Below are 14,276 nucleotides of genomic sequence, written 5' to 3' on the forward strand. Positions count from 1 at the left end.
CTACTGTTTCAGAGTTATATTTTTATTATATTTTCTTCAGACAGAACACACTCGGAAAAATCACCCAATTATAGCCTTGTATATGGTGGCTAACAGGGGACAGTAGTTGCACTCATGTCTGAATAAATTAGAAATACATTAAAATGTGAAGAGGATGAATTGTAAAAATTCATGCTCTTGTGGAACACTGAATTCCTCTCTGTGGAGATATGTTTTAATTGACATGTTGACCCTCAGCTCCTGTTGAATAAAATAACAGCTCTTGAACTATGCATTTATGCATACAAGAAGTCTGAGTACAGCTACAGGTACCGAGTGGAGTTCCTGACCTCTTGTTTCGTTCGTCTCATGCACACACACAAGGATGCACATGCAGTTCTGCCACTTCTCCAATGATCTACAAGTGGCTGTAATGTGCCAAGAAACGCAGCAAAGGCAGTGAAGAAGAAGACTGTAAGCTAGTAAACACGGATATAAACAATGAATGAATAATATGTTTCAGGGATGTTTGGGGACTTTAAAGAATATTTTAATTCAAGTATTTGTAGAAAGGACAAACTATAACTTTTTAATGTACCACTATTGTTGGTACATACGTTGCTGTCATATTGAACAACTCAGAGCCATTCAATACATTAGAACTACTATCTGCAATCTGTAATCATTACTGATTAATCTGCCGATTATTTTCTCGATTAATCGGTTGGTATATGATTGCCATAAAAAATGTCATTGCTTGGAGCCAACAGCGACGCCTTCTTGATTTGTTTGACCAACAGTCTAAAACATTTTGACAACTGACTTGCTGGAACCAGAGAATATTAAACATTTTTTCTTGCAGCTCTAATATGTAATGTTATAATATATTATATATTCAAGATATTCATTTTGGAAGTATTTTTTGTACTTTATAATAATAATTAAACAATAATTGATTATAAAAACTGTTTCATTTGTTCTAAACATTATTATTGTACCAGTTTTGTTTCCACCAGGTTTGCCTGAGAACAGTGTTGTCATTGTATAACTATTGTTCACGCCCATCTGCAACAGCAGCTGTACCTTTCCAGGTAGGATTATATAATGACAATGTGAATGCAACTGAACTCTTTTTATTTAGAAATTCACACAGACTGCAGTCATTGTGACTGTAATCAGGGTGACTCACACAGTGAACGCCTGCCACTCCCTTGGCACGTTAGCATACTTGTCATGTTTTACTGGGAGTGATTGATTCATGTTTTTGATCAGTCTTGGTTCCTGAAAGTCGAAGTTTCAACTGTAACTTTAAAGGAAGCGTTCACAATTTTTGAGGTCTGTCTTAAACCATAGTCAGGTGCCCATATGAGCATTGAAACAGGTTTTGCTCACTGTAATCATTCTTCCTGCTCATACTGATCGTTAAAAGATACATTCCCAAAGCACTTTCGGTGTAAGTGATGGAGGACAAAATCCACAGTCCTCCTTCTGTGCAAAAATGTATTTAAAAGTTTATCTGAAGCTAATATGAAGCTTCAGCGTCCAAATGAGTCAAATCAAGTAGATATCTTTCAACGTTACAGTCTTTTTAGTGCCAAAGTCCCTCTTTTTGTTACTATACTTCCACCTGCAGCTCAACAGTGAAACACTGTCCGAGGAAACACAAAGAGGGAATTTGATGCTACAAAGACTGTAAATGTGTCAGATATCCACTTGATATGACTAACTCAGACTGCTGAAGCTGAATATAAGCTTCACATCAACTTTAAAATTATTGTGTGGACACACTGTGGATTTTGGCCTCCATCACTTACATTGAAAGCACATTTGAAGGATCTTTTAATATCCAGTATGAACAGGAGGAATGATTACAGCGAGGAAAACCTCTTTCACTGTTCACATGGACACCTGACTGCTGTTTTAAGACAGGCTTGAAAAATTGTGAAACTGTCCTTTAAAGGACTTTATCTTCAGTCTCACCTAAATCACACAGCAAACAACATTTGTTGTACCAAACATCAACAGACCAGCTTTCATTGTACATCAGGAACTGTTTGCGCTGGGTGTCATGAATATTACACTGTACTCTGTTTTGGAAAATAAAATACCAAATAAAGATTTCACCTCACTAATCCAGGCGTATCCATGCAAAATGTTCAAGTTTACGATCTTTCTAGTGAGCTACTGTTTAGGCGTATTTACAAGTCTGTTCCAAAGTCTAATCTTTTCACTTTTACAGTATGTTTGATGTTTGGTGGTTCACTGCAGCTCAGCATGGAAGCACTGTCCAGGGAAACACAAAGAAGGAGTTTTGTACTAAAAAGGCTGTAACTCTGGAAGATATTCACTTGATTTGTCTTACTCAGACAAGCTGCTGATATAAGCTTCACGTGAACTTTGGAATGTACAGAATGTATTTTTGCACAGACTGAGGACTGTGGATCCATCACTTACATTGACAGCACATGAAGTCAAGTCAGTTCTGTTTTATATAGCCCAATAATCACAAATCACAGCAGCAATACAACATCCTCTCTCCTTAGACTCTTGATTCAAATAAGGAAAAACTCACTGAACAAAACTTTAACAGGGACAAAATGGAAAAACCATCGGAAGAGCGGAGGAGGACGGGACAGACATCCAATAGATGTGACCAACAAAGCAAAATTACAGAAATACAGTATGGACAAACATTAGGAAGGGATCTCTGAATGGCCAGTGTGAGCAGGAGGAATGATAAGATTAAATGTTCATTTAGGCACCTGACTATTATTGTGAGACAGACTTGAAAACTTGTGAGCCTATCTGTGTGTGTGTGTGTGTGTGTGTGTATTTACATTCATAAGTGCTTGTGGGAACAGACATATGGGGAAAAGTGAGTCAGAGTTGTGTGTTTGTGTTTGTGTTTGTATGCATGTGAGCTGCAGGTACTGGTAGTCAAGGTGTGTTTGCATGAGGGCGTGTGACGTGAATGTGTGTGTGTGTGTGTTTGACAGTTCATGAGGGCGGGACGTCTAAGGTGGAACCCGTTTGTCTGCTTCAGCAGTCGTGCCCCTGACTGGCGCTTCTCTCCGCAGTCACAACCTGCAAAGCAAACAGCATGGACTGATAACTGTGCTGAAACTCAACTGCAACAACACAGAAGCCACCAAAACACCTGCCTGATGCTCCCTAAGGTCAGTTTAATTTAAGGCGTCATTGTAAGTTCTCTTTTCTGCTGTGGGCTTCATCCTGGGTTGTGCCTCATCTTTAAGGTGCAGTGTGCTGAGTTTCTGGTACCGTCATCCAGGTAGTTTCTGTTGAGCATCTGTACTGCTTGTCTTTGCTTCTTTGAGAAATTGTTGTACACTTTTATGGTACAGTTGTTTTCAATCTGCCCTTAACTCATCATGTTCAACCATGGATGTATAGAAACATTTGGTTTATTGGTAGGGCATAATAAGTTTTTCTCTTGACATACAGTCTGGTTTCAACTTTCTGTTCATCCAGCTGCTGTTCATTCTAAAAATCTCATAATCTGATATTCCTGAAAAAAAAAGTAATAAATCAATCTTATTTTAAAGAAGATTAATAATAATTAATGCAGCATTTTTCTCAGCATTACATTGCTCATATTGAAACCGCTCTGCACTTTGCCTTCTTATGATTTAGAAACTAAAACCAGTGCTCCTGTCATGTTATAAATGTACTGACGGCTCCAAATTTTGTTTCCGATGAGAAAAGAAAGCTGAGGAGCGTTTTTGATCGTGGACTTGACATCCAGCTCTTGGTGACCGAACATTTTCACTTTGTTTGACTGATAGGCATCTGCACTTTGTCTGAGCTGTAAAATGTTTAATGTGTAACTTTTTATGGTAGTAATTAGCTGCTTCCTTTTTCTCAAATGTCACTGGGAGCTCTGCATAATATCAATTAAATGCCACAAATCAGAATATTGTTTGTTTTTGGTTTTATGCAAAGAATGCAGAGGTCACTCATAGTGGAAAACCACCAACTGACAAAATCATTTCTAAACATTCAGGATTGAGGAACATTTTTCTACATTTAGGGTTTAAATTAATTAAGAATTATTATTATTATCATTGTTCCGTCTTCCCATATAATTGTAAAGTCTTGTGGAGATTTGGTGGTTCACAGTTGTCATGTCTAAATGAGAGATGAGTTAAATTTGACCCAAATCTGTCCCAGCTGGACATTTTAAATACCTGACAACATATATTTTTGAAATTTATAGTAATTTGCTCTTTGATTTACATAACAATGAACACGATTTTAACATTCTGCCTGGTGATTTTGAATTTTTCAATATTTTTTTCGATATTTTGTTGTTGATCACACTGTATATCTTCTGCTATAAAGGCACAGTGGTGCTGTATGAATGGTAGAGAAATTCTGTATTTGTCTGCTTTTTAATGTGAATGAGTTAAATCTAAACCGTAATGTCATGAAAAGATTTTCATTCTTGTTTTGATATATGTGGACGTGCGGAGATGTGTGCAAACTGCAGCTAGGTGGTGATGTAGACTGAAATTCATTTTCATTCATCCCGCTCATCTTTGCACATCATATCACATGAGTTTACATGAGCAGCGAGCATAGTGTGTTTGGATTCACTGGAAGTCTGCCAGTTACCAGTGCTCAGCCAGGATTTCTGTACTAGAGAGAAATGGGTGTAGTTACTCTGACTCTGTGTGTTTACAAAAAAGGAAACACCCAACAGTAGAACACTTGTTTGCATCACTCTTGATAAACCTGTTCCTGGTTTTCGTCAAGTGTAGTGCGAGAGCCTCAAGGCCATAACTCGAATGCCTGAAAGATGCACCTCCTGAGTCACCTGGGTGTCTGAACTAACTGCATAAAGTAAAAAATTACACCATATACACCCCTACATTCTTTGTATTTTGTGTTGAGTATTTTTTGCAACTCCAGTAAAACTCCTGTTATCAGCACTGGAAATATGGAGATAAAATCACAGAACAGAAACAGAAACAGTCTTGAAACATACTTTTATAATTAAAAAAGATCTTTTTGCTTTTTAAAACACATTTTAATGAAAGACGTGAGAAAATGTGAATGTCTTTGAAACAATGTATTTTTTCCCGCCATATTTTCTTTTCTGTTTCTGCTATCACTACATGATTGCACCATCTTGTGTACAGTGTGTGGTCTGAGCTGGTACCTGTATCCACCTGTTTTATCTGTTTCATAGAAGGCCTGCTAATGTTCTGCTGTTTTGTTTTATAGGCTTTAACATGAAACAAACATGCAATATGCTTCCCATAACAGCTGAATGTGTTTTCTAAGCATTTCATTTTCTCCTGCAGGTTTAATCCAAGGGTTTTTTTTCAAATGCCACGGTGACAGAAACACAACGATCATGGTACAAAACATCAATACATCATCTTAGTTCTATGATGGTTAAATTTTGGTTGCATATTGCTTTTTAAAGCTTGTTCTGTTACTGAGTGCTTCGGTTTTAAGCATTTTATGAAATTTTTCTGCTTGCAGCCGGCACACCGCAGAGGGAGGAGCCTCTCTGACGCACTGACCCTGGAGCAATCAGACGAGGGGGGGCTGGTTATTTCCAGTATCAACAACAGTGCCTCAGCTGGTCAGGGACTAAGGGAAGGTATGACCCTTGACCTTTTATCACACCTTTCATCTTTGTTGCTTTTAACTGTTTTGAAAGTGACACATAAGTGTCTGAGCTTGAAAAAGTTGGAATAGTTGTTTCACACAAGAGCATGACTTGCAAATGCAAGGAAATCAATTTTTATGTTTTAGACCAGTGTTTTTCAATCCTGGGATCCTAGGACACCCCTGCCCTGCATGTTTTAGATGTTTCCCTGCTCCAATACACCCGATACAAATGAATGGGTCATTGTCAGGCTTCTGCAGAGCTTGATGAAGACTATACACAGAGTGTCCAGACATATAGAGTCCTTGTGATGCAATAGTCCTGCAATAGACACCGCCTTATTTAAAATGTGCGGTTGGTGTTGAGTTCTCAACCTGTTTGTAATTGACAAATCCACAAAAAGTTGTTTTTGTGTTGAATTTTATGGTAATTTTTAGGCTATAATTTGTGTTTTTAGATCGGCAGTATTGGACTGCGTTAAACGATCAGTTGTCTGTAATATTTTTGCTCCCACATACAATACCAGTCAAACAGTTTGGACTTGCTTTCTCATTCAAGTGAATAGCTAGGTGTGTCCAAACTTTTGACTGATACTCTATATGTAAATGATTTGTTCAGATTTTTTGAGACACCTTTCAGTATTCCAATATATAACCACCACAAATCAACAGCAGTGTCAACACAACTGTAATTATATGGTTCATCAAGGTACTATTTAATACATTACTGTTGTAATACATCATATAACAATGGACAGTGGTTTCAGTTTTTCTGGTCACTCAGTACTACAGATTGTAGTCAACATACAACATAATAGTTCTTTTTTAAAAGAACCTCTGAGAACATTCAAAAGTTAAAAACATAATGTTTTAATAATAATAATTATTTTACCCAATGGGCCAAACTTGGCACTGACAATGCTAGGGTGAGGGGTTTGAGTCCATTCAAAAAATACAGTATGAATTTTCCAAATATATTTAAGAATATTCTGGAACAAGCTTTTGTTATATGTTTAATTTTTATTTTTCAGGGGATGAAATCGTGGGGGCAACAATCGATTTTGATCAACTGTCAAAACAGGAGGTGTTAGAAGTACTGAAGCTGATGAAGCCGTTTGATGACAAGGTCCGAGTGCTCACAAAGAATAACCTGAGCAAGAGCCTCGGAAATCTGGACGAATCTTCCAGGAGTCCTGAAACGGTGGGTGGACTACAGATCATATCAAATCAAGCATAAATAATTTTCTGATACATTTGTGTAGTAGTGGTCCACAGCACAATCCAAATTTGTTGATATGTCCTGCAAAGTTTTATAATATTCAAGTTTTTGTGTTGCAACCCCACGTTCTAGAGAACAGTTACAGGAATTATTGACATTATAGTTACATTCAAATCACCGTGTTTTGGCTTATATTTTTAGATGCTGAAGGATTCCTACAGCAAACTCTACAATGCCAAAATCAAGAAGTTCATGAAGGATGACTTGCCTTATGCCGAGAATGAGGAGGTAACTGCCAAGCCAACTGTAAAACATGACATGGAATTGCCTCGCCTCGGAGTAGACTTTGGACATCTGAAAACAAAGACACCAAACACAGACTTTGATGCTGATTCACAATCTGGTGACGCCACATTCTCTGCTGACACAGCTGGAGAATTAACAGATGGGAGCAATCTGAACCTTCCACCATTGGGTCTTGGCTCGAATGATCCGGTTTTACGTGGAGGTCAGGTGAAAGTGGGCAGTAGAGTTCAGGTACCAACACTAAATGTCAATGCCAGAAGTTCACAGCTTAACGGTCCTGAATTCCATCTGTCCGGGACATTACCAGAGAGTCCAGATGTCAACACCACAACTGGTATACAACTGCCAAACACTGATAGTCCATCTGTTGACTTGACAATGCCAAACCATGAAAGACCTCAAATTGGACTGAAAAACAATGGAAGTTTCACAGCTCCACAAATAGGTATAGACTTAAAAGGTTTAGATGTTAGCAACCCTGACACAGGGATAAATCTTAATGGGGGAAATATCACTGGTGTTCCCAAAGTGGGCATTGAAGGAACAAACAAAAGATCGAAAATGCCAAAATTCAAACTGCCAGACCTGGGCCTCACTGAACCCACTTTAGGTAGGCCAGAATGTGAGGTTGGGACACCAGACATTGAAGCCCCAGATGTTCCCACAGGTAAAATTCGTCACAAGTATTCCAAGAGACTGAAATACCCCGATCTAAATGTTGACAATCCTTCCGGTTATGTACAATCACCCAAGCTAAGTCTGTCTGGGAAATCCCCTGACTTTGGCCTGGAAACACCAGGTATGAATGTGTCACAACCTGATCTAAATGGGCCAGCCAATGACTTTCCTTCAAGTGAAGTCAAAGGGCTACTTAAGAAACCCAAAATTGATCTTAAAGCTCCATATTTAGATGTGGATGCCCCATCTGGTAAATTTAGTATGTCCAAATTTGGGCTCTCAGGCAAAAGTGACACTGATGTTAAAACCCCTGACCTAAGTCTCAAAATGCCAAAGATAAAAGGTGAGATTAAGGCACCTGATACCAATCCAGCCAAAGCTGACCCATCTGGGAAATACAAGGCCCCTAAATTCACAATGCCCCGATTCGATTTACCAAACATTGAAATTCCAGGTTTTAATGGAGATCTCGAGGGACAAGATGTGCAGTTGGCAGCACCAGAGCTGAAACCTGGAATTGCAGACCCAAATTTTGACTTAAATGTACCCTCAACCGACCTGGATATTTCAAGCCCATCTGGAAAACTCAAAATGCCAGGCTTTGGACTTTCTGGGCCTAAAGTTAGAGGCCCTGACTATCACATAAAGACTCCAGACTTGGATCTATCTGCTCCCAAGTTTAAAGAGGGTATGCATTTGCCTGGTATTGATCTCAAAGACCCAGAAGTAGGCCTTAATAACCCAGATGTGGATATTAATATTCCCTCTGGTAAATTAGACACTGATGCTACCTCTGGCAAGTTTAAATTGCCAAAGTTTAAGCTCTTTGGCACATTACCAAAGAAAAAAGATGTGGATATCAATGCAGGGTTGAAAACACCTGAACTAACTTTGAAATCCCCAAAAATGAAGGGCATGGATTCTCCTGACTTGAGTGTACCAAAAATGGATTTCAAAGTTCCAAATTTAGACCTCCACTCTCCAGAAGTAAACATTGATTCACCCAAAGGAAAATTCACCTTGCCAAAGCTGAAAAAAAATCAGTTTAATCTATCAGGCCCAAAAAGACCAAATATTGATGTAGATGGATCTCTAAACAGACCAGACCTGCCATCAGGTGGTCTTGATATGAATTTGTCAAAGCCACAGTTTGACTTTGATGCACCTTCACTTGATTTCAAAGGTCCAAATTCAGAGCTGAAAATCCCTGATGCCAACATTGGAAGGCCGTCAGGAAAAATTAAGATGCCAAATTTTGAAATGCCAGATTTTGGACTCTCAGGACCAAATCTGAGAGGGCTTAATGGTAAACTAGGTACTCCAGACTTTGATCTTTCAGCCCCCAAATTTAAAGGGGCTATTGGTTCTCCAAGTTTGAATTTGCCTGAGATGGACCAACCCAAACTAGACCTTACTGGGCCAGATGTCAACTTAGATATGCCCTCAGGTCAATTCAAAGTACCAGCAATGAAGGAGCCAAATATTGACTTGAATGCTCCTGACATGCATATTGATGCCCCCACTGGCAAATTTCGAATGCCTAAATTAGATCTTTCAGGCACACTGCCAAAAGGACCGAATATGGCCATAAACACAGATCTGAAGTCACCAGATTTTAGTGTGGAAGCTCCAAAGATAAACGGTGGAATTGACACCCCTGATTTGGACTTACCAAACATGGACCTTAAAGCTCCCAAGTTAGATATGAACACTCCAGATGTCAACATTGGTTCACCCAAAACAAAATTTAAAATGCCCAAACTAAAGATGCCTAAATTTAGCCTTCCAAGCCTAAAAGGACCTGAAATGGATGGAAACTTAGATGGTCCAGATGTTGATGTAAATGTACCCAACATCAATCTCAAAGGTCCTAAAGCAGACTTAGGAATGCCAGATGTTGATATTGCTGGTCCGTCTGGAAAATTCAAAAAGCCAAACTTGAACCTGCCTGATTTGGGGCTTTCTGGTCCAAAGTTAGATGGGCATTACTTGGACCTCAAATCTCCTGACCTAGATTTCTCTGGTCCTAACCTCAGTGGTGGAATAAATGTACCAGATCTGAACATGCCCAAGGTTGGCTTCAAAAGCCCAAAACTGGACTTCAATGCCCCAAATGTCAACTTAGACATGCCATCAGCTAAAATGAAAATGCCAGAGATTCATGCTCCAGACTGGGATGTTAATGCTCCCTCAGGCAAATTGAAAATGCCTAAATTTAATCTTTCAGGTACATTGCCAAAAGGACCACATATGGACATAAACACTGATCTGAAGTCACCAGATTTAAGTCTGGAAGCTCCAAAGCTAAAGGGTGGGATTGATACTCCTGATGTGGACTTACCAAACATGGACCTTAAAGCTCCCAAGTTAGATATGAACACTCCAGATGTCAACATTGGTTCACCCAAAGCAAAATTTAAAATGCCCAAACTAAAGATGCCTAAATTTAGCCTTCCAAGCCTAAAAGGACCTGAAATTGATGGAAACTTGGATTGTCCAGATGTTGATATAAATGTACCCAACATCAATCTCAAAGGTCCCAAAGCAGACTTAGGAGTGCCAGATGTTGATATCGCTGGTCCATCTGGAAAATTCAAAAAGCCAAACTTGAACCTGCCTGATTTAAGGCTTTCTGGTCCAAAGTTAGATGGCCCTAACTTGGACCTCAAATCTCCTGATCTAGATTTCTCTGGTCCTAACCTCAGTGGTGGAATAAATGCACCAGATCTGAACATGCCCACGGTTGGCCTCAAAAACCCCAAACTGGACCTAAATACCCCAAATTACAATTTAGACATGCCATCAGGCAAACTGAAAATGCCAGAGCTTCATGCTCCAGATTGGGATGTTAATGCTCCCTCAGGCAAATTGAAAATGCCTAAATTTAATCTTTCAGGTACATTGCCAAAAGGACCAAAGATAGACATAAACACTGATCTGAAGACGCCAGATTTAAGTCTGAAAGCTCCAAAGATAAATGGTGGAATTGATACTCCCGACGTGGACTTACCAAACATGGACCTTAAAACTCCCAAGTTAGATATGAACACTCCAGATGTCAACATTGGTTCACCAAAAGCAAAATTTAAAATGCCCAAACTAAAGATGCCTAAATTTAGCCTTCCAAGCCTAAAAGGACCTGAAATTGATGGAAACTTGGATTGTCCAGATGTTGATATAAATGTACCCAACGTCAATCTCAAAGGTCCTAAAGGAGATTTAGGAATGCCAGATGTTGATATCGCTGGTCCATCTGGAAAATTCAAAAAGCCAAACTTGAACCTGCCTGATTTAAGGCTTTCTGGTCCAAAGTTGGATGGCCCTAACATGGACCTCAAATCTCCTGACCTAGATTTCTCTGGTCCTAATCTCAGTGGTGGAATAAATGCACCAGATCTGAACATGCCCACGGTTGGTCTCAAAAGCCCAAAACTGGACCTAAATACCCCAAATGTCAACTTAGACATGCCATCAGCTAAAATGAAAATGCCAGAGATTCATGCTCCAGACTGGGATGTTAATGCTCCCTCAGGCAAATTGAAAATGCCTAAATTTAATCTTTCAGGTACATTACCAAAAAGAACAAATATGGACATTAACACAGATCTGAAGTCACCAGATTTAAGTCTAAAAGCTCCAAAGCTAAAGGGTGGGATTGATACTCCTGATGTGGACTTACCAAACATGGACCTTAAAGCTCCCAAGTTAGATATGAACACTCCAGATGTCAACATTGGTTCACCCAAAGCAAAATTTAAAATGCCCAAACTAAAGATGCCTAAATTTAGCCTTCCAAGCCTAAAAGGACCTGAAATTGATGGAAACTTGGATTGTCCAGATGTTGATATAAATGTACCCAACATCAATCTCAAAGGTCCTAAAGCAGACTTCGGAATGCCAGATGTTGATATTGCTGGTCCGTCTGGAAAATTCAAAAAGCCAAACTTGAACCTGCCTGATTTGGGGCTTTCTAGTCCAAAATTTGATGCCCCTAACTTGGACCTCAAATCACCTGACTTGGGTATCTCTGGTCCTGACCTCAGGGGTGGAATAAATGCAACACAACTGAAAATGCCCAAGGTTGGTCTCAAAAGCCCCAAACTGGACCTAAATACCCCAAATGTCAATTTAGACATGCCATCAAGTAAACTGAAAATGCCAGAGCTTCATGCTCCAGATTGGGATGTTAATGCTCCCTCAGGCAAATTGAAAATGCCTAAATTTAATCTTTCAGGTACATTGCCAAAAGGACCAAATATGGACATAAACACCAATCTGAAGTCACCAGATTTAAGTCTGGAAGCTCCAAAGATAAATGGTGGAATTGATACCCCTGACTTGGACTTACCAAACATGGACCTTAAAGCTCCCAAGTTAGATATGAACACTCCAGATTTCAACACTGGTTCACCCAAAGCAAAGCTGAAAATGCCCAAATTAAAAATGCCTAAAGTTAATCTACCAAGCTTTAAAGGACCTGAGATTGATGGCAATTTAAATGGCTCAGATATTGACATAAATGCACCCAATGTCAACCTCAAAGGGTCCAAAAGTGGCTTTGAAATGCCAAATGTTGATTTTGGCAGCCCATCCAGAAAATTTAAAAAGCCACATTTGAAAATGCCTGAAGTGGGGTTTTCTGGTCCAAAGATAGATGGCCCAAACTTTGACCTCAATTTGCCAGATTTTAATGCCAAATTACCAAAAGAACCAAATTTGAACATAAATCCAGACTTGAAAACCCCAGATTTGAATCTCAGAGCTCCAAAGATAGAGGGTGGAATTGATACCCCAAAGCTAGGCTTACCAGACATGGACCTTAAAACTCCCAAGTTAGATGTGAACACTCCAGATATCAACATTGGTGATGCAAAATTCAAAAAGCCCAAAATGAAGATGCCAAAAGGCCCCAATGTTGACATAAATGGGGATCTAAATATCCCAAATGTAGATATTGATGGAAAATTGAAAATGCCCAATTTAAATATGCCAGACTTCAATACCAATCAGCTAGATCTTAGTGCAAAACGTCCTGATCTAGGTATAAATGGTAACATAGAACGACCTGAGTTGAAGGGGAGTATCACAGGTCCAAAGGTCAGTGCTCCAAACATTGACCTCAGCTTGCCTGAAGCGGGTATTCAGAATACACAGCTACATCTCAAATCTCCACAACTTGACGTTAATGATCCTTCACTCAGAAAGCCTTCATATAAGAATCGGAGATCAGATATAGGGGGAAATATGAGAATGCCTGTCCTGGACATAGATGCAGATATCAGACATCGTCACACTGAAGGGAAGTCACCCAGGAACAAATCAAGGTCCAGCTACCCTGTGATGGGTGCTAATTTAGGCCACCATATTGATTTCAACCATTCAGATCTCAACATTGATGATTTCACAGGAAAGCATCATGTGCCTAAGGCCAGAGGTTCAACACTGGACCTCCAAGCATCACATAACTATAGACAGATGAGCTCCCGATCTGGTGTTGGGATTGATATGAGGGACCCCAGACACGCTAGAAGAAGAGTCCCAGCTGGTGACATTGATATGCATTCAAGGTACCAGAGAGCAATGCAGCCTATAACTGACGTGCGTTTGCCACATTTCTCTCAAGACTCAAGAGTAAAAGTGCCCTCAGGCAGTTCAGACGGATATTACGTCACTGTTTTCCCTACACAAGCACAAAATCAAAAAATGCCAAATCGTAAATACAACACACTTGGGGGGCTTGACTTTAATCCAGGAAATGTGAACCTTGAAGTTCCAGCTGAAAACTACCTAAAAGGGTCAACATTCTTCTTCTCCAACCTCATGTAAGATTCAAACAACAGATGTAAGAGGTACCAAATGTTTCTTTGAGTGAGCCTTTGTATCAGGTTTATTTATTGTGACTTAAGCTGTTTTATGTTGTATGTATGATTTATGTTATGAATATTAATGAAACGTGTCACTGTCTGTCTCTAGAGTGATTTTTTTGTACATGTACCTTTGTGATGATGCATAACTTCATTGTACTGCAGTATTCTTGCACTTGTTTTATATATAAATTTGAGCTTTTTCATATTTTGTAATACTGAGTGTTTATACCATACAATACATGCTTGACAAGTAGGTATTATTTCTATTTACATTAAAAGTTAAACCTCCTGATATTGTTGTAGCACCCAAAGACTCAAGTCCCCAAATTTTCTTCCCAGTTCACTTTTGATGTTATAAAACTCAAGGAGGAAATTTGTGGATTTGAGGGTGCTACTGGGTACTATAACATGATGTAAGTTGTTCTTATATGTTAAAAACTGAATGTTAAAATATGTACAGTTATGCATAGTTTAATACCATTTGTAACATGTCTATGCTTTTAAAAAAATATATTTGATATTCACTGATGTACTGTATATAGTTGACACTATTAAAACGATATTAACAGTTTTACCTTCTACATTTTTGA

At 39.1% G+C, this 14,276-nt stretch overlaps 1 protein-coding gene across 1 annotated transcript; it reads left to right on the forward strand.

Annotated features, from left to right (window-relative positions):
* Window positions 1-2,978: 2,978 nt before the first annotated feature.
* si:ch211-69b7.6 (neuroblast differentiation-associated protein AHNAK) lies at window positions 2,979-13,645 on the forward strand. Its single transcript, XM_042389485.1, has 4 exons — window positions 2,979-3,155; window positions 5,488-5,608; window positions 6,648-6,817; window positions 7,037-13,645. Exons 1-4 carry the CDS (start codon window positions 2,979-2,981, stop codon window positions 13,643-13,645), a joined length of 7,077 nt encoding a protein of 2,358 aa, XP_042245419.1.
* The last annotated feature ends 631 nt before the right edge of the window (window positions 13,646-14,276 follow it).

Source organism: Thunnus maccoyii, chromosome 2 (genome assembly GCF_910596095.1).
Source record: "Thunnus maccoyii chromosome 2, fThuMac1.1, whole genome shotgun sequence".
Taxonomy (NCBI): domain Eukaryota; kingdom Metazoa; phylum Chordata; class Actinopteri; order Scombriformes; family Scombridae; genus Thunnus; species Thunnus maccoyii.